Source organism: Mycteria americana, chromosome 1, assembly GCF_035582795.1.
Source record: "Mycteria americana isolate JAX WOST 10 ecotype Jacksonville Zoo and Gardens chromosome 1, USCA_MyAme_1.0, whole genome shotgun sequence".
In the NCBI taxonomy this organism is placed as follows: domain Eukaryota; kingdom Metazoa; phylum Chordata; class Aves; order Ciconiiformes; family Ciconiidae; genus Mycteria; species Mycteria americana.
In genome coordinates, this window is record NC_134365.1 from 219,828,777 (window position 1) to 219,856,765 (window position 27,989).

The following is a 27,989-nucleotide window of genomic DNA, read 5'->3' on the forward strand; positions in this document are numbered from 1 at the left end:
GCTTTTCTTTCTTAAGGGTTTTTTTCTTAACTTTTTCTTTTTCTTTTTCTTTTTCTTTTTCTTTTTCTTTTTCTTTTTCTTTTTCTTTTTCTTTTTCTTTTTCTTTTTCTTTTTCTTTTTCTTTTTCTTTTTCTTTTTTCCTTTTCCTTTTCCTTTTTCTTTTCCTTTTTTCCTTTTCCTTTTCCTTTTTCTTTTCCTTTTTATTTTTATTTTCCTTTTCCTTTTCCTCTTTTCCTTTTCCTTTTCCTTTTTTCCCTTTTCCTTTTCCTTTTTTCCCTTTTCTTTTTCCTTTTCCTTTTTTCCCTTTTCTTTTTCCTTTTTCCTTTTTCTTCCTTTTTTTCTTTTTCTTTTACTTTTTCTTTTTCTTTTTCTTTTTCCTTTTCCTTTTTCTTTTTCTTTTTTCCTTTTCCTGTTCCTTTTTCTTTTCCTTTTTCTTTTTCTTTTTCTTTTTCTTTTTCTTTTTCTTTTTCTTTTTCTTTTTCTTTTTCTTTTTCTTTTTCTTTTTCTTTTTCTTTTTCTTTTTCTTTTTTCCTTTTCCTTTTCCTTTTTCTTTTCCTTTTTTCCTTTTCCTTTTCCTTTTTCTTTTCCTTTTTATTTTTATTTTCCTTTTCCTTTTCCTCTTTTCCTTTTCCTTTTCCTTTTTTCCCTTTTCCTTTTCCTTTTTTCCCTTTTCTTTTTCCTTTTCCTTTTTTCCCTTTTCTTTTTCCTTTTTCCTTTTTCTTCCTTTTTTTCTTTTTCTTTTACTTTTTCTTTTTCTTTTTCTTTTTCCTTTTCCTTTTTCTTTTTCTTTTTTCCTTTTCCTGTTCCTTTTTCTTTTCCTTTTTCTTTTTCTTTTTCTTTTTCTTTTTCTTTTTCTTTTTCTTTTTCTTTTTCTTTTTCTTTTTCTTTTTCTTTTTCTTTTTCTTTTTCTTTTCCTTTTTCTTTTTCTTTTTCTTTTCCTTTTTCTTTTTCTTTTTCTTTTTCTTTTTCTTTTTCCTTTTCCTTTTTCTTTTTCTTTTTTCCTTTTCCTGTTCCTTTTTCTTTTCCTTTTTCTTTTTCTTTTCATTTTCCTTTTCCCTTTCCTTTTTTCCCTTTTCTTTTTCCTTTTTCCTTTTTCTTTCTTTTCCTTTTTCTTTTCCTTTTTCTTTTCCTTTTTCTCTTTTTATTTTTATTTTTATTTCATTTTCATTTTTCGTTTCCTTTTTCTTTTCCTCTTTTCTTTTCCTTTTCCTTTTCCTTTTTTCCCTTTTCTTTTTCCTTTTTTCTTTCTTTTCCTTTTTCTTTTCCTTTTTCTCTTTTTCTTTTCCTTTTTCTCTTCCTTTTTCTTTTCCTTTTCCTTTTCGTTTTCTTTTTTTTTCCTTTTTCTTCTTACCTTTTTCTTTCTTTTCCTTTTCCTTTTCCTTTTTCCTTTTTCCTTTTTCCTTTTTCCTTTTTCCTTTTTCCTTTTTCTTTCTTTTTCTAGCAGGCAGTCATCAAGCCTCCATCCCCGACACTGGTGCGAAAGCAAAAATCAGATCTCAACATCTGAACTTTCCACTGATGAAAGACAGATCAAAGAAAAAGAGGTTGTGAAACCTGAAGGCTGACAGCGGGACTCAATGAGGCGGGACATGTGCTTGTAGCCCGCGTTAGGACTGCCGGGCAGTGATTTCTTAGCCTCGCAGGAGAAGGAAATCCACCTGACAGCCCCGTGCATGAAAAGTATCTTTGTCCTTTAATTGGGAAGTCGATCGCGCAGCCCAGCAAGCGCTAATCACCCTCTGGAGAGGTAACGTTTAAAAGTTTCCGGTGAAAACACGAACTGGCTATTTTTGTTGCTAATCATTAACCGCTCATTAGAATAACGCCGTTAACAGTCGCAGCGCCGACTCCGGCCAGGTCCCTGCCATCCCCGGGGGCCGGCGCCGGGCACACCCCCCGCCCGGCCCGGTCCCCGCGGAGCTCTGCGAGGGGACGCGCCGGGCCAGCCCCGGCTCCCGAGGGGGACGGCCCGGGGAAGGATGGGGGGGGACGCTGCCGGGGCGGGGGGTGCCTCCCCGGGCGCCGAGCCCCGCGGAGCCCCGGCCCTGCCCGCGGGGGGGGGATCCGCGGGGCGCGGAGCGCTGCCGGCGGAGCCCTTTGTTATGCTAATCCGGGCTGACATCACGCCGCATATCAAAGCCGAGGGGCCCGCATATAAGGCGGCTCCGCGGGCCGCCCCGCCAGAGCAGCCCCGGCCCCCGCGCAGCCCCGGCCCCGCCGCGCCCGCGCAGCCCGGGCAGAGGTAAGCGGCGGGGACCGGGAGCGGGAGCGGGAGCGGGACCGGGGGGGTGCGAGCCGCTGCCGGGAGCTGCGGGAGGGGGCAGTGCCCCGGCGGGAGCCCCCCCCCGGAACGCCGAAGGTGCGAGGGCGGGGGTGGCCAAGAGCAGGGGTCTGCGGGGAGAAGGGAGACTGGCGGGAGGGGGGGGGAGAGGTAGGGAGAGGGGAGGCTTGGAGGCTGCAAGGGAGAGGGGAGACCCGAAGGGATGCAGGGAGAGGGGAGGCTTGGAGGCTGCAAGGGAGAGGAGAGGAGAGAAGAGACCCGGGGGGATGCAGGGAGAGGGGAGGCTTGGAGGCTGCAAGGGAGAGGGGAGACCCGGGGGGATGCAGGGAGAGGGGAGGCTTGGAGGCTGCAAGGGAGAGGGGAGACCCGGAGGGATGCAGGGAGAGGGGAGGCTTGGAGGCTGCAAGGGAGAGGGGAGATGCGAGGGGGTGCAGGGAGAGGGGAGACCCAGAGGGATGCAGGGAGAGGGGAGGTTTGGAGGCTGCAAGGGAGAGGGGAGACCCCGGGGGGATGCAGGGAGAGGGGAGATGCGAGGGGGTGCAGGGAGAGAGGAGACTCAGAGGCTGCATTAGGGACCTGAGCCCCGGTGGGGTGCAGGAGAGAGGGGGGACCCAAGGGCTGCAAGGGAGAAGGAGACCCAGAGGGTGTAGAGAGACCTGAGACCGATGCGCTGCAGTGGGGAGTGGAGAGCCAAGAGCTACAAAAGAGACTGGAGACTCCGGGGACTGAAGTGAGAGGGGAGACCCAGGAGATAAAAGGTAGAGGGGAGATGGAGAAGGGTATAGGGACACCTAAGATCTGGGGGCTGCAAGGGTGAAGGGACATGCAGGGGGCTGCAACGGAGAGAGGAGCCCGGGAGGCTGCAGAGTAGTGGGGACACCCAGGGGTTGCAATGGAGAAGGGAGATGCAGCAGGCTGGAAGAGAGAGGGGAGACTTGGGAGCTGCAAGCAGCCCCACCACCCCTCGTTCCCTGTCCCTGCTCCCCATCCTCACTGCAGGTCATCTGGGGATGCGCTACCCCTGAACCAGGCGACCGTGCTGCTGGGGAGAGCTACGGGCTGGCAGCAGGGTCAAGTGTATGTCTTTCCTTCTTGGGTGGGAAAGTTGGGAAAATGTGAGATGGCTACTCACACGTTTATATATAGTTCATACTGCCTATTCCCATCCCCGGGACTGGACTCTTGGAGGTGTCGGATGGGAGCGTTTTCTGCGTGCAAGAGTGGGGCTGGCTGCAAACAGCCTCGGGGTGAAGAGAAAAGAGAGCTTTGAGTTAAAAACGGCTCCGGTTTTTAGGAGTCCGCAGGCCACTTGCTGCTGGTTTGATCAGTGACCCAGAGCTCTCCAGAGCTGTAAACATCACGTCTGCCCCGAAGAGTCTCCCTCCCTCCCCTCCCCTTGCAAATTCCTCTTGCAAACGTAACCTGTGCTGGACTGAGTGGAAAAAGGCGTTATTACCTCCCCAAATAACAGGGGTGCGATTGCAGGCCAAGCTTGCAGCTCTCGGGGTGGGTATGGCGGGGGTTAGATCATTTCTATTCCTCCGTGGCGGGGGGGGACCCAAACTGTGACTTTTTCAAGGCAGGGGGGCAAAGCAGAGGATGATGTTGGCTGGTTAGAGTTAGCGAGAAGGTTTTAGACCGTCTGAAACATTTTACACCCGGCTCTTGTGTTGTTCAGCAGTTCACAGGAGGGAGATAAGGGGTCTGAAATATCTAAATGGACACTAAAAGGCATGGACAGGATTAAGGGTTGAAGGTTTCCAGTGTGCTCATGGAGGGGTGGGAAGAAAAGAGCTTCCAAAGATGAAAAGATACAGAAATACCCTGAAACAAGAAGTATGTCTGGATGCTCGTGGGAGCACTGCCTTCAAGGGACACATCAAACCCAAACCCGAGCGGGCATTAAAGAAAAACAACCCATGGCGATGAAATCCTGCCTCCCTTGTAGTCAGTCAGAGTTCTGTCTCGGACTTCAAGGGAGCCGGGAACTCGCCCCTAGAGGTTATTAAAATCCTTTATAATAACAGCACTTCTCTAGTAACCCTTTACACCAGGCGCTGGGATTGGGATAGCCAAAAAGCAGCCTGAATGGAAAAATACACTGCAGATGGCAGAGAAAACACCCAGAAATATTCCTTCCCCGCCGAACGAAATGCTCCCCAAATGGGGGTATCGAGGCAGAAAGCTGCAGCGGGGACAAATCCAGAGCTGGGGGTCAGGTGGGATGTGCTTTTCCCAGGGTAAGGGGTTCCCCGAAGTGATGCCGACTGCTCCAGCCGTTCCCGGTCGCATCCCAAACCCCTTCGAGGGGGCGGCGTGGGAGGATGCGCGGTCACGGCTCGGGGATGCCAGAGTGCCATGGCATGGGCTGTGAGACTGAGGTGCAATGAGGTGCAATGTGGCGGGCAGGTTTTTCTGTTTATTTTATTATTGGCTTTCTTGTGGGGTGGGAAATCACTGCAAAGACCACAAAGAGCAGCCCGGAGCAGTGTCTGAAGTGAATAACTGTAGGGAAACACATTTACTGCTATTAGTACCACTGCTAAAATAAGCAAGCCATGCCCCGGAGACAGAGAGGACCCCTCTAAGAATTTAAGTCCTGCACCTGGTTTGTTTATTTGTTTGGACTAAAGAAGGGAAAAACAACAACAACAAAAAAGCGGGGGGATCCCTGAGAGCTTTTGTCTCCTCCTGGCTGCTCCCCGGAGACAGAAATGTGATTTTATGTTTACAAAGTTGCAGCCCTTTCCGTGAGCTCCAGGTGCCCGAGGACTTGGAAGAAGTGAGAGGCAGAGTTAATGAGGTGAGAAGGAAAGCAGAAAGGAAAGAGCAAAATACATTTGTTGTAACAGATCAGACCGAAACATCTGCAGGGCATGGGCACCTGCGTGAAGTCGGGAAATGCAGTTTTTATAATTTGTCTTCTCTGCAGAAAAAGGAGGGGGGGAAGAAATCTGGAGAGAAGGAAGGGAGAGATGAATAGCTGAAGATGTGGGCTCGTCTGAAGATTTATCTTTTTTTTTTTTTCCTTCTTCCCGAGCAGTTACACAAACCTTTTAGAGAGGGGGGGGGGAAGTGAAGCAGCGAATGAAGTCTTGCCATGTGCAGGGTTAAATGGAAACACACAATCAGACCATAACTCAGGGTGTAATTCAAGCCATACGGTTTGTCTGTCTGTTGACTCAAAAGGTTGTATCAAGGCTTGGCGAGGGAGGGGACTGAGAGGGGATAATCCAAACTTTTTCGTGATTCATAAACCACTCCTTTGCAATTTGGATAATAGATCTCTCTCTCGCGACGACTCGCTGAATTTCAGAGTTAACCGTAGCTCGTGCTCTTTCTTTCTCTCCTTTCAGGTTGTTCATCTCCAAGGAGGAGCAACACCCAAACTGCAGGGAAATACGTTGTGCAGAAAATTAGGAAGACTCCTTTTTTTCTTTGGAGAAGCTGATTTCCTTCAGCAAGTGTGGGACGGTGGAGAAAATGAAGCCAAGTCCACGATTTTTCTTAGCTGGTTTTCTGTCTTTGATTCTGCAGACGGGGATTTGCTATGGGATAAAATGGATGTAAGTACCTGGCTATCTCTGTGCATTTTTAAAGTCTTTGTAGGCATTGCTGGTCTGTTACCTGTTTTTGCAACTGCTATTTGAAGAACACTGTAAAGCCATTTAAAGAGCAGCAAACGCTGCATTTCTCCGGGCATTCATTGATTTCAAGTGTGTGTACTAGGGGCTTGTGCTAACAATATGTCTCCATCTTCTTTCCAAAATATGCATGATTTAGGCTCGCTTTTTCTTCTCCTCATTGATACCAAAGGAAAGGCACACACTTGAACGCTCACATGAGCCACTTAATGAAGTTTCTAGCGTTAGTTCCTGCCATGCTGGGAAACTCTCCCAGCGGGACCACTGGTCGTGCTGAGTAGGAGCTGAGAGCAGTAGGGACGGCAGCTGAGATAATGCCGCCAATCTCCAACCACAGGGGATGCCTGACAGATAACATGGGTTTTTTGTGGACCTTTTAACCTTTGGATTTCGTGAAGGGTGTTAAAAATGAGGGCGGGGGGGGGGGGGAGGAGGGTGAAGAAATACCAGGGAATGTGGTCAAGTCTGGATCGAGTTTCATCGGAGGTAATGTCACTGCAAACAAAGTGAAAATATCACTATCTCATTGCTTTGCTTAAGCAAGCAATCAATTAGTTGCTTACTCCAAAATAAACAAACAAACCCCTCCAACACCCATCTGGTTTCACGTCCTTGATGAGTGATCTGTCTTTTCTACTCGGGTTTGAAGCTGTGCACAAAATAAATAAGGGGATGTGGGCTAGCCTCAAATGAGCACCTTCCGTAAAAGAAAAGGCACAATAAAATGCAATGCCAGGAAGAGTCTGTTGTGTAGGGTATAGTGTGTCGAGGTAAGGATCTTGGGGTTAGGTGGGGAAACTGAGACAAAAGGTTCCTGTTTTGTTCCTCCTTCTGTGCTATGTCTAATTCCCATTCCACTGTCCCCGTTATTGTCAGTCGAGGCTCTCCCCATGCCACCTTTTATAAAAGCTCTCTTAAATTTGGACATCTCCAAGTTAGATGTCTTGTTGGAGCCAGTGTTTTCACTGCCCTGCATGCAGTCATGGGAAAGAGGACCTTCCAGATGGGGATTCACCCTCTGCAAAGAGAGACATCCAACACAAATGTCAAGAGATGTCCTCTGGAGATGCCGTGGACTGCAGGGAGCTGATTGAGACCACACATCCACCTTTTATGTGCATAAAGAGAAGCAGGGTGAATCCCTCCATAGGGTGTTTAAATGCATATGGTCAGGTGAGAGGAATAGTCACCTACTTTAGGGCATTAAAATGTGCTGTCTCCATACTCTAACGACCACCTTGGAAGCAGAGAAGAGTCAGGATCTGATTTGCTCTTCACCACCGTGGCTTTACACCTTGTAGCAGTCACCGCAGCTAAATTACATAGCCCAGCTATTTCTTTCTGCCAGCTTCCTCAGGTATTTAGGCTCTCAGCTCTGCATATAACCAGCACCTTGCACAAAGGTGGGCATCTCCTCTCTGCAGGATATTTAACAGCATGTCCATGGGCTGGCAGAGCCTGGACTCGTTTGCAACCTTTATTTCTGTGCAGCACAGAAATAACACTGTTTTGTGGTACCCTGATTCAGCAGGGCATCTATGTACAGACCCATAACTGAGTGGTGGGGCTTGCTTATATGCTTGGCATTAGGGTCTCGCTTAAGCAAAGTGCTAAATCCAGAACGAAGGGCCTGGGTTCCTCTGAAGGGCAGGGGCAAGATGAGCTTCAGAGGGAACCTGATAGGGCGTTGACAAGCCGTAGACATGAAAAAAGGCTGGGAGGCAGGGCAAGGTCCTTATAGCTTTGCTGGCGACAGCAGCCTTTTCGGCTGGTAAGTGGTTAAGCTGCGAGGGTTGCTTTTGGGGATGGGGTTGGGGTGGGTGGGGGTAGCTGGAGGAAAGACGATGTTGCCGCTCCTCCCCTTCCCAGCAGACACATCCCCCCTATCGAAAAGTGAACGGGGAAGATGAAAGCTGGGATTAAAGTGGCATTTGAAGCATGAACTGCATCCAGATGCGCCGTGGGGCTCCCCTCACACCTGTTTGAAACCTGGCGGGGTCCTGCACTCCCTGTCCTAGGGCACTTCATGCAACTGGGATGCTGCCAGCTGGGATTTCACAAAATTGTTTGGGGTTTGGTGTTTTTTTTTTTTTAATTTGCAGTTTCCTCTCCCTTTCCCACCCTTGTTTTTCTATGGAAACAGGCCAATTTCCCTCCCCCTCCCCATCACTCTCTTTCCCCTGCTGCAGTGGTGCTACCATCCTTGGGGCTAGGGGACCGTCCCTGGACATCGCGTGGGTAAACTCGTGGTGAATGGAGATCAATGCTACCGAATACCGAGTAATACCTCGGAGTTGCAATCCCAGCCCTGGACTCACGTGCTGGGTGCTGTACAACCAAAACCCTACCCCTTCCCTCTCATGCTCGTAGAAAGAGAGGGAGGGGAAAAAAAAGGACGGGATGAAGAGGGAGGAAAGTGCTATGAGATGTTTTCAGTCGTGGGCTTGTCTCAGCGGTCTGCTTGCTGCGCCGTTGTTGTAGGCACGGTGCCAGAGGCGAGCTTCAAAGAGGATTTGGGAGGGGAGGGGGAAGATAAGGCGGTGGGTCTTGCCAGCCTGGCGGGCTGGGTTTGCAAGCCTGAGGAAGAGGGAGCGACTGATATGAAAGGCGATAGGAAATTCAATTTTGATTCAGTGCGTGATGTAATTGCAGGGGGAGGGGGAGAAGAAAAACACACTTTTCAGCTGTTTAGGACTTCCCTGTAACACGAATATCCCCTGTAAATTAGTAAAAGCAAGGAGAAGGTAAAAGGGAGCTATTTGTTTTATTTTATTTGGCTTATTTTTACGAGTTCTGTGGTCCAGATCCTCAGCTGTTGTAAATCGGCACCGTGCCCTTCCCTGCCGCGGAGGAGCGCACCGCCAAGCATCCAGCGCGGTGCGTGGATGGTCAGCATCTCATAAACCTGCTCTTGCTGTTGGAGAAATTTCATATTTTGGCCTCTTACATCCGAGCTCCTGGGAGCTACTTGGGTGTTAAGTCAGGGTACAGACAGATCGCGGAGAGGCAGCCTTTCCATTCAATGCGTATGAGCACCTGCGTCTCATTTTTGCACGCTGCTTTTTGGAAACACTTTCCTATCCTTAGAGCAGGGTTTTTTTTTGCATTGCTTTGTGGTCCTCAGTGCTTGTTTTGCATCACAGTGGCTGGGGAGGTGAGGCAGCCATCGTTTCCAGTGGGAGATGTCTTATGGCCAATGCATGTAGGAACTCTATCGCGTTATCCATCTCCTTTTGCACCCCCTTTAGCTTTCCTAGGAGGGCTCGGGTTTGGCCAAGCAGGTTGCTGAAGCGACTTGTTTCGGTAGAGCTGAAAAATAGATGAGCACTAGAGGGAGCTGCAGCCAGATGTGCACGCCGTAGAGGTCTGCAGCTGTTGGGATCTCCAGGCACAGGGTGGCTTTCGAGGCACTTCTGCCTCCCCGAGGGTTGACATCTCCTCTGCCCAGGCGCCAAGACACAGGTCAGACTGTCCCTCTGTGTTGAGTGTCACCTTCAACGCAAGAGTGGTTGTAAAGAAGCCAAATGCAGCAAGTGGGGTTTTTTTGCATGGCTTGCAGGATCAGCCCATGACAGCAAGTGGTGGCATTAGGAATCCCATCATTTTTAGGTGAGGCTTGGTCACTTTGGGAAGTCCCTGCCTGTCCCTGTTGTGGTGGCCTGGACACGCCCCATGTCCTCTGGAGCCATCCCTAGCTGAGCACCGTTCCCAGCTACAAGGTCAGCTTTGCTGCACAATTCCCATGGTTAAATCACAGCCCTTCAGGAGCAAAAGGTGGCTCAGCCGTGCATTTCAGTGAACCCGGGATGTCCCCCAGCTCACCGACCTCAAGCAGCACTGCAGCCTTTCTGCAGCCAGCAGAAAGCAGGGGAGAAAATGGAAAGATTTTTGTGCTTCCTGGCAGCTCCTGCTTCTCTCCTTCAACTGGGTTGGGAGTGGGGACACAGGGCACGGGCGCCTGCGAGGAGACCGTCTGCCTGGCAAGGGGGCTGCTAGATGAGCTGCTGTGAAAGGACTGCAGGACAGGGATGGTGGGAGGGGAGCGGGCTGGGGGTGAGGAGAAGGGGGGACAGAACGGCTTTGAAGTTTGCTCTTCGCTCCGTAGGCAGCTCGGGAAAACTTGACAAAGCTCCACGGCCTTCCTCGGCACTCGGTGAGCCAACTCGCTGCTGGCATTGACTTCAGTCAAGCCTGGGCTGGAAGTCAATGGCCTTGTGCCCACTACTGCCAGCGCTGGATTTGGCACCGTATCTGAAAGCAGCTCTTATTTTAAGCTTTTACTTCAGGGTTGGGTTTTTTCCCCCACTCCTCGCCCTCTTCTTCCTCTTTATTTCTTTTTTTTTTTTTTTTTTCTATATAAATCCTGCTTCTCTGTTTTGAAAAGGCTTTGCAGAACCACTGAAAGCATTTACCAGGGGATGTGGTGGCTTTCCCAGCACTTGTGGTTCCCCAGGCTTGGACTGATGCAGGGCAAGGTGGCAGGGGCATGGGCTGCCTCTGGCTACCATGAGCTTAGACAAGGTTATTGTAATAGTCCTGTGAGCCTCTTCCAGTGGAAAACCCGAGAGAATGAGGCTCCTGAAGATAAAAACCTTCAATGAGATTGAATGCAAAAAACCCCCAATCACTGCCTCTCTTTATTAAAGTTTACTGTGCACGTCACTCTCCACAGCCGTGTAATTTTGTCTAAATCTTCTTGTTTCGCCCAAATCCCTGGAAGATTAAGGGTTTTAAGAATAGGCATAAAAATGAGAGTGCCTTCACAGAAAGCAAAGCAGACAATTTGGAGCAGAAGTTCATGGTTTCACCAACAGTCCCTCTGTGAGACCTTCTTGGGTCACATCACACAAGGGACGATGGGGAGATGCCCTCCAGAGAGACCCCACATCAGAAAGAGAGGAGACCCTTCCACCCTTTAAAAGAGTTTTAAAGGGCACCAATGCTGCACTGCTCAATTCAAGGAGTTTTTCTCCTTTTGGCTTTACCAAGAGCAGTGTCCTATGCACAGTGGTCCTTGTAAACCAAACCGTGTATGGCTTTCATTGATGTCTGCTCAGATCTGAAGGTACTTCTCCAAAGCTGCTGCTCCTATGAATAGTCTTCTCATGGAGCCCAGACCTGCAGGAATGGGCCCATACCTCTCAAAGGACCTAACACTGTAGAGTATTCATGTTTTCAAATGAATTTATTAACTGCCTGAGATAATTAAAAGAGTAAACGAAAGTCATGATCCATCCATGCATCATATTTCCTCTGTAATTACGTTTATGGTTTTCTGTCAGTATCCATAACTTCAATTGAAAGCCCTGCTATGCTATATATAAAGCAGGAGATGTTTGGTTTGGGGCCTGTTTATTTAAAGGGATGGGTCAAATATGTATATTTTTTAAGAAAAACAACCACCTCTCAGTTGTCCTCAGCTTTCTGGAGAATGAAAGATGGGGCAGGAGAGAGGAGAGCACGACGTTAGCAGGAGGGAACAGTGAAAAGCAGCATTTATCAGATGGCAGCAGGTAAAATCCCCATGTTGCCTGTTTTAAGGTGATACCCACATGCTGCTTCTTGGATGAAGGGTGTGAGTCCAAAGAAAGATGTTTATCAGGGATTTTTTTTACCAGATTGAGGACTAAAGGTTGTTCTTCCCTGAGGGCTGCTTTATTCAGGCTGGCTGTTTCCCCTCCCAGTGCTGGTGGTCAACAGAGACTGGGTGCAGATAGGATAGAGACCCACCACCAAATCCCACAATGGACAAGACTCTTCTGGGGGAAGGTGATTTCCTTTCCACTGCCCCACGAATGGACTTTGTTCCCCAACAATGTCCTTTGCAGGCGGTGGGCATGCCTCCCTGGTGCTGCCAGAATTTGGGGAGCAAGGGAGGATTGGTGCCTTTCCGTGGGGAGGGTTTAAAGCCACAAGGGGTGGAGAAGGCATTTCTGAATGTAGGACAGAGACTGAGAAACCTGGGCTGTCAGGGCATGGACTAGATGACCTAATAGGCCTCTCACATTCCTGATCTGTGATTTATAAATGCACTTTTCGGTCTCGGCAAGCGACTCCAGTAACTGTGAGTTTTCTTTTCCATCTCCATTACCCTTTACTTTTTCCTCCCGACGTTTGGAGATGTTTCCAATTATAGGTTCTCACAAGCAAAGGCATGAAGTTCGGGCCTGGGAGATGTTCAGAAAACACCTTCCTGCGTCTTGCATTTTTATTCTTGGCGGGCTCCCTGGAGCTCAGCTCATTCAACGAGAAACAGCCATTGCTGCCATTTACCGAGTTCTCCCCAATGGGGCCATGGTCGTTCCTCTCTTGACTGTCTGGCAGACATTTTTCCCTCTTCCACACAGTGAATTTCTTTCTTGTTGCATTATAAATCTCTTTCTCTAATGGTGATCATTTCAGGCCATCTGTAACAACATGGTCTCATTGTATCACATCCCCTTTTTTCACAATGGGGATGAGTTTCAGTTGGAATTCAACTCTCATCCCAACTTGTAGGTGGTCATTTCTGCTGTTCCTGACTTGTCTGTAATGGTGAGATGCAGATGCCTCAATGTAGGCTTCCTGGTCCTTTAAAGATGCCGAAGACCTCTATACAGAATTAGAAAATGTAGGGCAGGACCTAGGAGATATATGCATCCTTCTCAAGGGCCAGGTGAAACACCCCAAGGCCTCTAAAATGTCGCTTCGCACCCCTGATTAGAAAACTGAGCTGGTGCCCCATAGTACAGCATCTGTCAGAGACCTGGAGCATTACTCATTTGCCTGAAGCTCAGGCTGTGAAGCTCTCTCATTTCATCTGCCTCACTCTGCCTGCTTATTTTGCTGCTGGGACATACTGTGCTGGAGTATTTATCATTTTTACTCTATTAGTGACGAGCTGCTTTGGCCTCTTGCCTGATTTGCATTTCAGCTCATTCCTGAGAGTTGCTGATAGGCTTTCTGGGATAAGTTTTCACAGGTTTCTGGTGCCAAGTGCTAGGGGTTGGACTCATCTCACCCGGCTCTGTGCTTATACAGTCCAGATGTCTGCATCCGAGCTCGGTACCTGGGTTCCCTCTATAGTCAGAGCAGAAAATGAGCACTTCTAGGCCATGAGTCATCTCATCCTACTGTAGATTTTAAAAGCACATCAGGCTAATTACTCCCTAGACATGGCTTTTTCTTTCCATGGGCTGAAGAAGGACCCTGAAGGACTACCATGAGGCCCACACTGCAGAGGTTTGCAGTCATGAGATTCGTACTGTCCCAAGACTCATGCCTCTACCTTCAAGAACGTGATATATCTGAGATACGTGAGCATGCAGAATATCACCAACAGGCTTTGTCTCCACCAGCACAGGTCCAACACTGATTCACATCTAAGGCAGGATGAGTGGCCTTCTGGAGGTGTCCCTCTCCAGACAGTGAGCATTGCATGAGCAACAGTGTGCAAGGGACCAAAATGAACTACAGGGCAGAATTTCTGACAATTAAATACTCCACCTTTTCCTTTCCCTTGAAACTCACTGGCCAAAACTTCTGTTCGCTGTATATTTAATGGACCTTTTTAAATATATGTATGATGTATATATTTACATAGCTAGCAGAGTGGTGGTTTCCCTTCCAAGTTTGCCACTGATTATCTAGTGCCAGAAATGCCAAACTCCAGCCACCTGGGAATTTGTCAGTGCAGACCTACTCAGCCCTCGCAAGGATCGTAGCTTTTCCCTGCTGGAAGAGCGGTTGGGGTTAGCAGTTATGCGCAGCCCAGAGAGAGCTCCAACATACACAGCAGCTGGTTCAAGCCACCCTTGAGGGAGCTGGTGGAACAGAGACGTGTTTTCCTAAAAACCAGAGATCAGAGCTAATACCCCCAATCTTGGTTAGGGCTCAATTTTAGCTCTGTTTCCATCTCATTTAACTTCTGAAGGACATGGATGTTACAGTAATAAAGTGAAATGCACCCAGAAATGTGTCTGCTAATAAGCCAAACTAACCAAGATGGCTTAGGATGAAACTGAAAGGCAACACATTTAACAAGGCGAGAAGGAAATATGTGTTAAGGCAGTTGTGTTGCCAGGATCAGATGCCAGTTACTGATGCAGCCAGCTAGAAAGTTGTTTTATGGGAATGAATAACATTTATGACTACCCTAAGCAGGTCATAAAGATACAAAGAGAGTTACACACCAGGCTTCTGCTGATCGCTGTGGGGGCTTGGGGAAGAAGAGCACAGCCCTGTACTATGCATGGCAGCATTTGCTTTTTTCTTTTTTACCTGGAAATGTTGGCAATCACACACTAGAAGAACTGATGGGGTCTTTGGGGTGTTGTTGGTTTCTTCCATGGTAATATACATGCTGGTGCTAGTGGATCCCTTCTCAGTTTTGACCATGGTACTCTCTCTGCACATACTCTCATCGTGTTTCTGCACTACGATTTTGGAGACTAGAGAAACAGACTTATCTATGTGCAACAGTGATGGAATTGGGGGAGGCCCTTGGTGTTAACTCTAAGGGAAAGCATCTGTTTTGCAAACTTGGTGGCTTTTCCCTAGGCCTTGCAGGGGATTTTCTCCATAATTAATTACATGACATTTAGCATAATCCTTAGAGAGTGTGTGAGACAGATGCTGAATGCAAAACACTGATAACACCAATTTCACTTTTTTTTTTTTCCTGAATACCAGAGTCTTGGAAGATCCAGCTTTCTGTTATCATGGAAATGATGGGTCATTTTTCACTCTGTTGGGAGGTCCGTCCTCTTCATTCTTCAGCAAAAAACCTTCCCATAAGGATTTACACATTCAGTCAACTTGGCATATGCCCCAGGAGCTTTGTCCAAGGCTCCCCTAGATGATGGAGAGAAACGCACACTTCTAGAGGGTGTTTCTTCCCACCTGCCTTAAACACCTACTTCAGATGAGATAAATCACTCTTCATAGTTGCCCATCTTTCTCACCAGCTTAAAGTAAGCACCTATTTACAGGTAGCTAAAATTAAGTCAGATGAACACAGGCCAAAGCATTCACTGGACTGGAGGTAGTGGAGAAATTAACATTGACCTGAAGATTAACTTCTTTGCGGGTTTTAATGCCTTTTTGCATGTGCTTGTCTCCTCAGAGCTCTGTCCAAGACTCCTTCGGCTTTGGCCCTGAATCAAACCCAGCACTGCAAGCAGCTCGAAGGCTTGGTGGTTTCCCAGGTGCAGCTGTGCCGCAGCAACCTGGAGCTAATGCAGACCATCATCCAGGCGGCACGGGAAGTGATAAAGACCTGCCGTAAAACTTTCTCAGACATGCGGTGGAACTGCTCTTCCATTGAGCTGGCTCCTAACTACCTGCTGGACTTAGAGAGAGGTAAACAGCACTGCTGGCTCAGCCGGGGAGATGAGTGAGTAGAGTCAGGCAGCGTGTGCGTATGCGTGCTGGGGCTGGGAAGGGTCTTGCTACCAGGGAGAATGTGGAGGGACTACATAGCCTAGTTTTCCTCTTCTCTGAGACCATGTTCATCATTATGGTGCCAGCCATGTCCAGGAGCTCTTGAGTCCAAGACCTGGTCTCCCACAGCTCTTACAAAGCATGCCACCAGTCTGGTCTGTTCATCTCCTTAGGAGTCATGGTGCACTTGCTCACAGCCATGGAGCTGCTGTTTAGGGCATGCAGACTTGTCAAGCCGCACACGCTACGTGTGAGGCTGCACAGTCAGCTTTTATGGGTCAGAGCATCCTTGCACGCTCATGCTGCGGCTCTATGGCTTCCCGCCACCTCCCCCAGCTCTATGCATGCCAGCTCCATGACCTGCTGGCAAGCAGCATCCAGCACAGGGGCAAAAGGAGGCAGGAGAGTCCACGGGTGGGCTTCTTCACATGCTCCAAGAGCAGATCACACCATGATGGACAAGTTGCATAAGTCCATGTGCCTCCTTGCCCTGCTGGGATGTTGCCTCCTATTGAAGAGCTCATGTAGGAGATGTGCTCCAAGTTAGTGATGCCACGGGAGGTCTCAGCTGCAGTGAGTTGGTGTGTTTGCTGCTCTGTGGGGCACAGATTGTGTGGGTCTCTTTTTGGGGAATGTTTAGCTGTCCCAGGAGGCTGAGCTGGAGTTCTTGTCTCTTCCAGGCACAAGGGAGTCAGCATTTGTGTATGCCCTTTCTGCTGCTGCCATTAGCCACACCATTGCCAGAGCCTGCACCACCGGGGACCTCCCTGGCTGTTCCTGTGGTCCCATCCCAGGTGAGACACCTGGACCTGGGTATCGATGGGGAGGATGTGCAGACAACCTCAACTATGGTCTTATCATGGGGTCCAAATTTTCAGATGCTCCTATGAAGATGAAAAAATCAGGATCACAAGCCAATAAACTGATGCATCTGCACAACAGTGAAGTAGGGAGACAGGTAACAAATCCACGAGAGTTATTGTAATTGTACAATCATCTGTAGTGGTTGGTCGCTCTGTGAGGTTCAGTGTCTCTATCAGCTAGCGAAAGGAGCAGGTTTCCCCCAGATTGCTCTGAACTCCTTTGGCCTGCTGGAGACTGTGGCTATATAACTCACGCTGGGACTCAGGAGGTCCTGAATGCTATTATCAGCCCTATTTAACCATGGGTGGGATGTCTCATTGCCACCCTTTCCACAGCCGAGGATGGCTCTGGATGCTTACCCCAGGAGGTGTGGTGGGGATGGGCCCCGTCGTGCTCTGCCAAGGGCATTGCACAGGCGAAGTGCTGCGTAAGCGTGGAGGATTATCATCTGCCAGACGCATCCAGCAGCTGCCTCCCGGCCATCCCTGCAGCCAGGAGGGCTGATTTTTCCTTTTCAAACTGCTTCGCTAGTGATTATTCCCATATCTGGCAGAAGCCGCTTTTAACAGCTTGCATCTAGCGGAGGGATAATGTTTACCATGCGCAGAGCTTGGTGTGCACCGAGGTGCAAATCCCCTTCACAGCCCTCCATGCAGCTGTAGAAGTGGGTGGGGGACTGTAAAGCTGGCTCCTGCACCCATCTCTGAGGCTGCAGCGGTTCTCTAGGCTGGTCCCTAGGGACCACACAGCTTAGTCCTTCCAGGGCTGCTTGTGCTTGGGCGCTGGAGCAGATAAAACTTGGAGCATGTTGAGCTCATTGGCAGCTGACCGTGTAGCTACAGGCTGAACTCACCTTTGCAGAGCACAACCATGCTGAACTTGCCTCCCCGGGTGTTTTTCTCTACCATTCCCACTCTATCTGTTTTTTTATTTCCGCAATGTCTTGAGTTTTTGTTTTAATTGCAATGGGCAGATTTTTGTTTGGGATGTAGTGTTGCCATGGCTGGTGCATTCGCCCCTTCCTGGCAGCATCCTGCCATGTCCTACAGAAATGAGAGTAGTGCAGGACCAAAGTAAAAGGCTCTTTTGGCAACCCATGGCCAGCAGAAAGGCAGGGTGAGGGTGCCCTGAATTCATCAGAGCCTTGACATCTCTCTTACCCAAAGCCCAAAGCTGCTGGAGGCAGAAATGGATGTTAATTATTTATTTATGGATTGCTTTGATTTTCAGCTCCTTAGGAATTTAGGGGGTGGAAATGCAGCCCTATGTAGAAATCTGATCAAAATTCAAAATACTCTACTGTCTGGTGGCTGCAAAGGCGCCTTGGTGAAAGTAGTCCTGGGATGATAGTGATCACCAAGGAGCTGTGGGATCTCATTCCCTTTGCACAGTAGCTATTCTAGAGTGACTGTGCAGAAATCAGAGCAGCAGTCCTTTTCTGTAGCAGTCTCTGCTAAGAAAGTGCCTTCTTTAGCAAGCTTGTGGGATGTTTGGAGGTAAGAGAAGGGCATTTCCTAACTCCTGCATTCCTTTTTGCAGGTCTTGAAAGCCTCTCTTGAAATGAAATGTAAGTGCCATGGAGTTTCTGGGTCATGCTCTATCAAGACCTGTTGGAAAGGCCTTCAAGAGCTGCGAGACATTGCACTGGACCTCAAAAACAAGTATTTATCAGCCACCAAGGTCGTTCACCGGCCCATGGGCACACGCAAATACCTCGTGCCAAAGGATATTGATATCAGGCCGGTTAAAGAGACAGAGCTGATTTACCTGCAGAGCTCGCCTGATTTCTGCATGAAGAACGAAAAAGTGGGGTCACACGGGACCCAGGACAGGTGAGGGTTTCTGCAGGAGGTGCTGACTGCACTCTAAGCCCTGAAGAGGGAAGGGGAAGAGGGGAACATGTATGAATAAGAGGCAAATAACTGGGGAGGTAGCACACGCATGCGGGTAAAGGACATCTCTAACATACGATACGGTCTACAGGTGCCCAAGCCTATTAGTGGTGGCTGTGGCCAAGACAAGGCTGCAGACACCTTTTGCATTATACAGGCAGGTGCAAGATACCTTTTGAAATCCGCTAACTGGCTCACCTCTGCAGGAAGTTGTAATGATCAAGCAGCTGTTTTTTACTATGTCGAGTCTCTCTAAGTCATTTCTTGCAGTCATTGCTGATGTGATGAGTTGTTACTCTACTTTAAGGCTCCTCTAAGTAGGCAAGGGTTAACCCAATTAGGAGCAGTGCTCCCAGGCAGCCTTAAAAAAGGCCTGTAAATTACAAAGGTGAATTTTTAGGATTTTTCTTCCACTGCATTTTAAAAATCCAGGTGTGTTTGTATTGCTCGTGTCTCTGCAGAGGAATTTTTTCATGCCATTAATATTTATGATTTAAGGACATCATACCCAGACCTCCACTGAGCACAGTGCTGTCCCTTTCACAGGCAGCAGACATGCCTCTCTTCCCAGGATCTGTTTAATTCCCTCCAAGACAAACCAATTCCATGTTTCAGCAGTCTGAGCATCTCTAGGTGGGCAGCAGACCCTTTGACAGCCAAATAATCGTGTATTTCCAGAGTTTTGCAGAATTTCCAGATTTTTTGTTAAGTGGCTGCAATGGCTTGATTTAAAGGTGTCTCATTAGTTGCTGTCTGCTGGCTTGGCTTTCTTCAGATGGTTCTCATAATTCTTCTTTGCTCTTCATGTTACTTTGTGGTGGAGACTCAGTTGCAAGGAGCATGCACCTGCCCTTTTGTGGGGTGTCTTCATTTTAACTCTTGTTGGACGTAGTGGTATTTGGACCACTTTGGTTCAATGAAGAGGTTTTGCTGTAATGGAAATTAAGTAAATGACCCAAATGCAGAAAAGATAGTCTTTGCCTACCTTTGATTCATACGAAGTATTTGGTGAGGGGACTTTAGAAGATATCCTTTGGCGACGGCCATTTAATCTGGAACCACAACTCTGTAGACAATATATCAGCATTTACCTGGTGGATCTGATCAGGAGATGAGGACAGTTGAGTGAGACAAGGGTGTCCTTTTTGTCCTCTGATGTTTTGTGGCAGTTACAGTTTTGTATCCTCCATTAGGACCAAACCCAATGGTTGGACTGCTCTACAACAGTGTTTATCTGGCAGCTCTGTGGTGGGAACACCAGGCTGATGTTCATTGCTGGCCCAGCAGTGGACCAGTAATTAGCAAGTGAAGATCTTTATGGGTCACTGAGGATTGTAGGGAAAAAGCATGCATTGCAACTGGTTTCTGAGGGAAAATGTAATTTGAGTGGAAGCGATGTTTTTGTGGATTTGTATGGATTTTGACAAATTTGTCTCTTGAAAAAGACCTCTTTGTTGTGTCATTCTGTTTTACAATGAAAAAATTGTGGAGGTTATTTGGAGATTAGTTTTATAGGAATTGCGTGAAATCAACAGGTTGTGTCAAAACCAAACTGGATTAATTACAGATTTGCCAAGTAAAACATTTTCCATGCACTGAAATCCTTTTAAGGGGAGGGAAGTGTGACTTCTTCTTCATCTAATTTCATTTTACAGCAGATTTTGCCTTTTTATCCCAGCTAAGGATGAAAAATATGTCAAGGTCTTGAATGATTTTTTTTTTTCTTCTTCTGAGGATGGGAAAATGTATATTGCAGGCGTCCGTTTATCCCGAGCTGGGCGACAGCAGTGATTGTGAGCCTGCCAGGCAAGGGTCCACGGGAAGTGAGATTGAGTGAGGATTTAGAGGACGGAGATATTAAGGCAGGAGGGGATGACTTTCAAAAGGAACCTGTCAAGAAATACTCCTTATTCTCAGATATACAAGACGGTGATGGCCATGGGAGGGGAGGAGGGCGAGATAGTCCCGTGTTGAGCTGCAGGCATCTCTCAGGCCAAGTTTTAAGGTCATGTGTAGTTACACTCATTTTCATCGCAATCCATCTGCCAGCTCTTGAGAAGATGCCTGGTGTCTCAAAATTGGCACGTGTAACACGAGCCATAACAGCCTCTTTTCTGCATTAAATTAGCAGAGGAAATAAGTGTAAAATGCACACAATGTGTTTGCAGATCAGTCTGTTCTTCCCGGGGGGAGTAGGGAAAAGGAGGGGAGCTTCCCTAACCTCCTCCTCCCATGGATGCTTTTTTCCCTTCTCAATTTTTCTCTCACGGAGAGGACATCTAAATGTATTTTAAAGGTGGTGGCTCTATTCCAGCCGGCTGCGGGGCTGCAGAGATAGTGGCTAATGACAGGGATGAGGGAGAAGGAACACAAAAGGGATGCTGTTAGAGAGGGCAGGGAAAAATGTGGTTCGCGCTTACTCTGCAAAGATGTAAAAACACTTGCATGGAAATAGCCCAAACAGGTTTTTATTTTATAAGTCAAATCCCGGAGGCATCTTAACATTTTATTCTTGTACACATCAAAATTTTCGGGGGGGGAGATCCCGCTGTTTCCTAGTAGGCTAATTTTTAAGGTCTTTTATGGCAAATGCAATTAAAAAGGGATTTTTCGTGGTGATCCCTCAGTTCATTTTTTCTTTTCTCTTCTTCCACTGCTTGCTTATCCCCTCTTTGGCCTTTTTCTGACCACGAACATGGGTGCAGGGATCAGCCCACGGGATGTTACAGTGCAGACCCCTCTCACCACACTCCATAAGACCTTGATATGGGCAGCTTCAGCAGCTTTCCAGCCCCAAAGAGGGGCAGAGAGGAGTTGACCCCATTAATAACTTTCCAGCCCCACTTTCTGCCTCCAAAGAGGGGCAGAGAGGAGTTGACCCCATTAACAACCCCTTTTCCTGTTACTGGATTAAAAAATTCAGATGTCTGCATTTTCTTTAAAAGAAAAAAGAGTAGTTTTGCATCATATGGAGAAAAAAGTCCTTTCCCCCCTCCTGCTCCCCCAGGTCCGGTCCTTGCTCAGAACATGTGGAAGCAGGACAGAGGTTGATGGCTCAGTTGCAACACCTTGGACATATTTGGTTTCAGTATATGCTGTAGGGAACAATCCTGCATCGGCAGGTGGGTGGAAGGGGTAAACTAAGCGGTGGCTTCCATCTCTAATTATCCCTCGCGTTATGCGGACTTGTGTGTTTTTCAGGCAGGAAAGGGAATTGAATTACCTTGTAGTGGAACCACGTGAAAATCCACTTGGAAAAACGTGCACCCGGTTATTCAAAAGCCTTTCAGAGCTCTTTGCTGAAAGGATTTCAAAGCTTTATTTTGAACAAGCCTGAAATGTTTTCTAAGACACCTTGGGCTTTCTTAGTTTGTTGAAATTAGAAGTGGTTTGGAAATCTGCATGCCTCCAAGTGCTTGGGGTGTATCCAGATTTCAAAGTCAGGGAGCTGAACCCGAACCTGAGATTTGAAGCCTCTTTGAAGTGCTCAAAATCTGATTAAGGAGCAGAGTTTTGCAACCGGTGTCCAAGGCTCCTGCAAACAGGCTTGCTGCAGCCGCAACCTTCATTAACTCCAGCCAAACTCCATGTGATGCCACCATCGCACTTTCATAGCCAATAAAAAATGGTCTGGAGAAAAATCTAAATAAGCTGATCTGTGGAGCAGCAAGTGCATTGCACAATTTTCAATACAACAAATTAACCACTGGGAAAAAATGTGTATGTTCCCATTTCAGAGCTTTCTTGGACAGAAGCACCCTATAACTCATCTTTTAAAAAGGTAGTTCAGTCTCTCCTGCCTGAAAAATTCATTATCAGCTTTGAGTAAATGATATATAATAGCAGATTATAAAATTGAGATCTCTTCTGTGAGAAAAGAAGCAAAAGTATTAACCTTCTTTATCAGTAGGGTGCAATGTATCATATTTCAAAGGCTGTTTAAGGTCCCTTAAGGAATCCAAGGAAAGGGAAATTCTGCCATGCATGCAAAAGCCTCCAGCCCCTGAAGCCTTGCAGAGAAGACGGAGCTGTTTATTACTGATCTTTCCCAGAGCAGCCTTGGAGCCAAGCGAACACTGCTTCCTCCCTGATGAAGATGGGAAGGAGCTCTCTCACGCTGCAGAAATCGGGCTGCGACATTGTGCTACAGCTAAGCTGGGTTGATCAGCCACCACTCCTTAGCTGACTCACTTTGGCAACGAACATGGCCGTTCTTTGGTGGTTGCTCCTTGCTCATGTATTTGTTCTTTTCGGCAATATAAAACATTAGTCTTAAGTGTCTTCCAGGGTGTCTTAGGCTGGTATGTTTTCTTGGATAGGAGCATGCATGAAGTTAGCTGAGCATGCCTCTGCTGCTCCGTGGTGACTGCAAAGACTTAGTGGCTAGTGGTTACCCCTTTGGCTTCTTGGTGATCCCAACAGCAGGGCTGATCACATGCTGCGAAGAACGGGTGCGGTGGTTTCCAGTGTTCAATGGCAGCCCTTGATACCACTTGTTTCCTGCCACCCCAAAAATATGCTTTGCCTTGCGTGATTATGTGGGCGATGCAATTTCTTAGCAGAAGCACTCATATTTAGATGGGGAAGAGTGGTAGTTATGGACAGACAACAGCATTTGGTGTTTGTTTTTTGTTACGGCCTCTTTTAGTTTCTGTCACTCAGTGAAGGCACAAGAAGCAATATGATGAACTTTGGCTTTGAGTAGGTTATAATGTGTATGACGATTTAGTAATTTTTGGAACTGTTATCAGGTGTGCCACCCGTTTTTCATGGGATCCAACAAATGATGAATAACAAATAGAAAATAATTCTTCTGTGAGTATCCCAGAAGTCTAAACTGGGGGAAAGTCAGAAAAACGGTAGCTTTCTGTTCCTCCCACCTGCAGTGCGATTTCTACTTTCCCAGGGCAATGTGCTCGTAGCTGGTGCCCATTTCAGTAGTTGGGCCAGCTGTGATTTTTGGGGCTTTTCCTCAGTTAATCCCTGGGGAAATTTGAATCCTTCCCACTTTGACAGACCTAGATTTGACCATAAACTTTCCTGAACAGATTTGTGAATAATAAATTTATTGGTGGAAAGAGTAATTTCGCACAGTAAAATTGCAGCGGATAGTGAATTCAGGGGATAAAACATTGCAGCCAGCTCTCCTAAACGTATTCAGTCCCCCTGCATCAAAACAGCATTGGAGTTAGGGAATGTCGGGGCTGGGAATGACTTTCCATGGAGCCTGATCTTTTTAGGAGCAAGACTGAACTGAGACTACCTAGGCTGTTACTGAAGATGTTTGTCTACTCTGGTCTTAAAAAGTTTCCCTAAACAACCTATTCCAGGGTTTTCCTATCCTCAGAGTTATGTTTTTCTTAATCTGAATTCAAACTAATCATAATCTGAAATCAAACTAATAATTTCTTGTCTTCTTTCCTCAGCATATAAAGAACATTTATTCTCTCTCCTTTTTGCAATAATCTTTTATAGATGGGAAGACACCTCTTCTTACAAACTTCTCTACTCTACTTCCCTGACTCTCCTGGGAACATTCCCACATTTATCTGGATCTTTCTCAAAGTGCGTTGCTTACTTTGCATTTTAATCCACTCTCGCAAAATGCTCTCAGCTCCTTTTGCCTCAGCGTTATCCACAAATTTTTAAGCTCACTCTCTACTCCTCATTAATGAAAATACAGGCTGGTTCCAGGATCTCCCTTGACATCTCCTCGCTGACATGTACTATTGATAACTCTCTTTCATACAGTTGTTCAGTGTCAGTCTCTAGTCGTTCCTTGTGGATGAGAAAGCAATTTAAAAGTAGTTAAGATTCTGCCCTCAAAATCTTATATGAAGCTGTGCACTTTGATGTATTTTTAGCAATGTCCATTGTGTTACATACCTCCTGGGGGATTTGAATTATTTTTCTCTGTCTTTCTTTTATATACTGCTGTACGACTTGACATTGCTGGAGCAAGGGACGTTAAAGAAATGAATAGGAATTTGATTTAAAAGAAAAAATAAATTACTTCTTTACACAGCAGTACTGTCTTCTGTGACTTGTGGCTGCTGGAGTTCATGGAGGCAGATGGTTTCCCTGAGGTCAGAAAGGGATGAGACAAACCCACGGCCAGGATGCTGACAAGGGGATACTGAGATGTCTAGGCAGGAACATACCTTCTATCATCCCTAATACAACAGCCCAGGTGCTGGTGGGGTACAAGGGGATGGACTACAGAAAGCGGCCAGATTTGTGTTTTCCTCCCTGAAGAGCATCTCCCACAGCCATTGCAGAGTAATGTGCCAGGCAGGCAGTTGCTGTGACCCAGAATGACTTTTCTTATGTACTTATAAGCAGCTTCCAATCAATTATCAATAGGACTTATCAATAGTCTTATCGATAGGACTGATGGAGTGAGGTTCCAGCGGACATCTGGCCCATCCCTGTCATGATCTGTCATTATTGTGGGTGACACAGTACAGAGCTGGCCTCAGTTTGGCTTTCAGATGCCAGCTGGGCAACCAAAAAAATCTATCCTTATATCTGCTGATGGGACAGAAGTGAACTGGGATCTACAATGAAATTAAGTGTGACATCTCCCCATAGCTTTTAAAATGAAAATCCCCCAGGAGGTAACTGAGAGATGGCCTAGCCTCTCCATCTGGGGGAAGACTCTCAGAAGTGCTGAGATGTCCTTCACCATCTCTGCCGAGGAGCCACCCCCATGATGAAGCTGTACAATGTACCGCAGTGTTTCTGCAAATGAGGGCTGGAAGGGGGAGATTTTGGACAGGCATATTGAGTGGGATTTGTCCAGTCAGCAGGGCTGACCTCCTCCCTTCTTGCATAAAGAAGGAAAAAGCACTGTGACAATGCGAAAGCCTGTTCCTGAGCCAGGACCTTGGCTGGGATTACGGCCGAAGCATCGTTTTTCACGGGTCTTCCAAGTGCTTCTAGAGGTTATGGTGTTGTGTTAAGATGCAATCGCCTGCCTTCGTATTTTCTCTCCGAGGCTCGGGAGGAGGGCATTTCTCTGAGTTGCTGGAATCGTGCTGGACCTAGCCCAAAACAAATGAGATTAAACTTAACCCATCAGTGGGGTGCCTGGTGAGATCGCAGCCGTGGGCTCTGAAAGCAGATGTTCGGGGGCAGCTTCTGTGGGTAAACTCTGGTCTTTGGCCTCCTTTGTCTTTCCCCACTTGCTTTTTGTATGTATAGATACAGCTGAGAAACTGCCTCTATTTCAGCTTGTTTAAAGAAAAATAAAGATAATTCACCCAGGCCTACACTTTAAAAGAGAAAACAAAATCTCTGGTTAGTGGCACTGTCAGGAAAGTTTTCTAGAAGCCCATTTAGGTTCAGGATGGGGTCAAAAGCTTTGTTTTGGCTATTCAACCCATCCATCCAGAATGTCCCTGTTCCTTTATCCAAAACTGAGGGAAGCTTGGGGATTTTTTAATAAGATTTTGGTTTTTTTCTTTCTTTATTTCAGGCTGGGTGGAATGGGGACAGCTATGGAAAGGTATATCTCCTAGTAGATCCACTTTTCTTTTGCAAACCACAGGAGTGGGTGCAAGGAAAGGGAGATTCCCATGTCCCAATACAGCAGGTAGAAGAGTTTTGTTCTCTGTTTGAATGGGGTAAATTTGACTGCCAGGTGCTTCGTACATTTGGGGAATGAATGTCCTCGTCGGTGAACTGGAGTCAGAGTGGTCCCGTATTCCTTTTCTTGCCCATTTTAATGAGCTCTCAGCACGAGGTGGCACGGATGCACTGCTCATCCATCACTGTGCTTCTGCAGACTCCCCATCCTCCCTAGGTGAACCTCCGGGCAAGAACCTTTCCATCCACCGGTAAAGCTGAGTAACATTGTCAAGTACCCTCCCCTCTTGTCAACATGCCTATATTTGAACCTTTGCTCCGAATATTTAATGCATTTACTAATACATTTATGAGGAGTCATTCGGAGGTTTCCTGGCGGAGGGCCCCCAGCTCGCAGGGGCAATAACAACGCCTTTGGTTCAGCGTTAGGCAAACACGCTCAGTGTGGTTGCAGACTTCGGCTTCGGTAGAGGCTTTCAAAGGTTTGTAAATATTTACACACACTCCCGAATGAGGGGGAGCAGGGGGGGCCTTTAAACACTGAACCTGGAGAGGAATGCGAGTCAGAAATAACAAACAGGAGGCCTGCCTGAGTCAGAAAAAAATAAGGGAAGAACAAGAACAAAATCTCAACACCTCATTAATCCCGTAACTTCTCCTAAAGCATTACCTCATGAGGAATTCCTATAAATCTCATGGATTTGTTTTCATCTATTAATGGAGTCAGCTCAAGAGTCCAACTCATGCTCCTCTCTCCTTTCCCTGCCCCAAACCAGCCTTAGAGTGTTTCTGTCCAAAATAACAATGAAGAATAAGATTTAGGAGAGATGTCATAAATTCCTCCCACTCTCCAAACTGTCTGTCTTACAGTAGTTTCAAGACTCCATCGAGTTCACAGCCCCATGGTGTTGGGTGCATCATGAGATCTGAGTGCTAGTGTCCAGCCAAGCATCTGACCAAACATGAACGCTTCCCCCCGGGCTATCTTTACAGCCCATGGAGAAATGGCATCTCTACGACATGGTTAATCTCATCCAAAAGTCAATGCCTGTTGCTCTGTCATGTCCAGTGACCCAACTGGGAGTATTTTAGGAGAATGAGACAGATGCTTTTTGAGAATGGCTGGGGATCCATGATCAACGGATCAATTAAAGAGATTCCCCAATGCATGGGTTACTTCTGAAAACCTCAAGCTAGCCGCTTGCAAGCGGACAAAGTGAGGGAGCCTCACACAATGGCCGACTTATCCCAACGAGTCTGGCTTTAATTAGAAGCAGAAGCAAAACAAGCAGTGGAAGTCCGTGTGATATTTGGCGACTTGTCATCCTACACCGTGCTCCTGCCGTGCTGCCTGCTCCTGGGTCAGGACTCGGGGTGTTATAGGGCCAGCTCCCCGGCTGCTCATGCCATGCTGGGAGACACGCGGAGGGGCGAGTGCAGAGTCCAGCCCTGCTAGTATCAGTTGTGATTTCCCTGATAGAGTCAGGGCTGGATTGTGGCTGTAACAGCCTGCTCAGGAGCTTTCCCAGCCCGGGTTCATTGGCACAGAGCCTGTGCAAATACTCTGTGGCTGCAGGGTTTCTCCTCTATCCTTTTCAGGTTAGGTAGCGTTGGACAAACACCGGTGTTTGTTCTTTAGGGTATTATCTTCTTCCAGCTCCTTTCAGACAGCTTTGGAGCCTGCCTGGGAATATAGATTGCTAAGGACTACGAGTTTTTGTTTTGGTGGAGGTATCAGGATAGCTTTGCTTGTCTGCCTGTACAGGAGCTAGGTCCTGCCTGCCCTGGCTGACAGGCAGCCTGAGTGCTGCTGAGCCCGAACTGAGAGTCAGAACAGGAGTTTAATGTTATTTTGTGTGTCAGAGCAGGTGATGCAAGTGCAATCCTGGGCATCAGAGCAGGTGATGTGAGTGCAGCCCCAGGGCTCTCTCTGTCTCCCTTGCAGGTGTAGAGGGCTGCTTGGCTGGGTGCTCACCCCTGCCATGTGCTTGCTGCAGCTGAGATGCAACCGTGCTGGCTTCACCCAGAGCCTTGCAGAGCTGTCAGGCCCCAGCACCACTGCCGGACAGTGGTTTGGAAAGCCCTGCAGGGATCTGTGCTTGCTCACCGCATTTTCTTTCTTCCAGGCAATGCAACAAGACCTCCAACGGGAGCGACAGCTGTGACTTGATGTGCTGCGGCAGAGGCTACAACCCCTACATGGACAAAGTGGTGGAGCGATGCCACTGCAAGTACCACTGGTGCTGCTACGTGACCTGTAAAAAGTGCGAGAGGACTGTCGAGAGATATGTGTGCAAATGA

At 47.4% G+C, this 27,989-nt stretch overlaps 1 protein-coding gene across 1 annotated transcript; it reads left to right on the forward strand.

Moving 5' to 3' along the window:
- Positions 1–5,764: 5,764 nt before the first annotated feature.
- WNT11 (Wnt family member 11) lies at positions 5,765–27,989 on the forward strand. The gene is made up of 5 exons (XM_075492042.1): positions 5,765–5,847; positions 15,029–15,264; positions 16,026–16,303; positions 17,749–18,041; positions 27,815–27,989. Exons 1-5 carry the CDS (start codon positions 5,765–5,767, stop codon positions 27,987–27,989), a joined length of 1,065 nt encoding a protein of 354 aa, XP_075348157.1.

What these genes read in the sequence shown, in the direction of transcription:
- WNT11 (XM_075492042.1), top strand. Translation starts at nt 5,765, where the DNA reads ATGAAGCCAAGTCCACGATTTTTCTTAGCTGGTTTTCTGTCTTTGATT. An exon ending in TGCTATGGGATAAAATGGAT is followed by an intron (nt 5,848 to 15,028) that starts GTAAGTACCTGG and finishes TTGTCTCCTCAG; the next exon opens with AGCTCTGTCCAAGACTCCTT. An exon ending in ACAGTGAAGTAGGGAGACAG is followed by an intron (nt 16,304 to 17,748) that starts GTAACAAATCCA and finishes TCCTTTTTGCAG; the next exon opens with GTCTTGAAAGCCTCTCTTGA.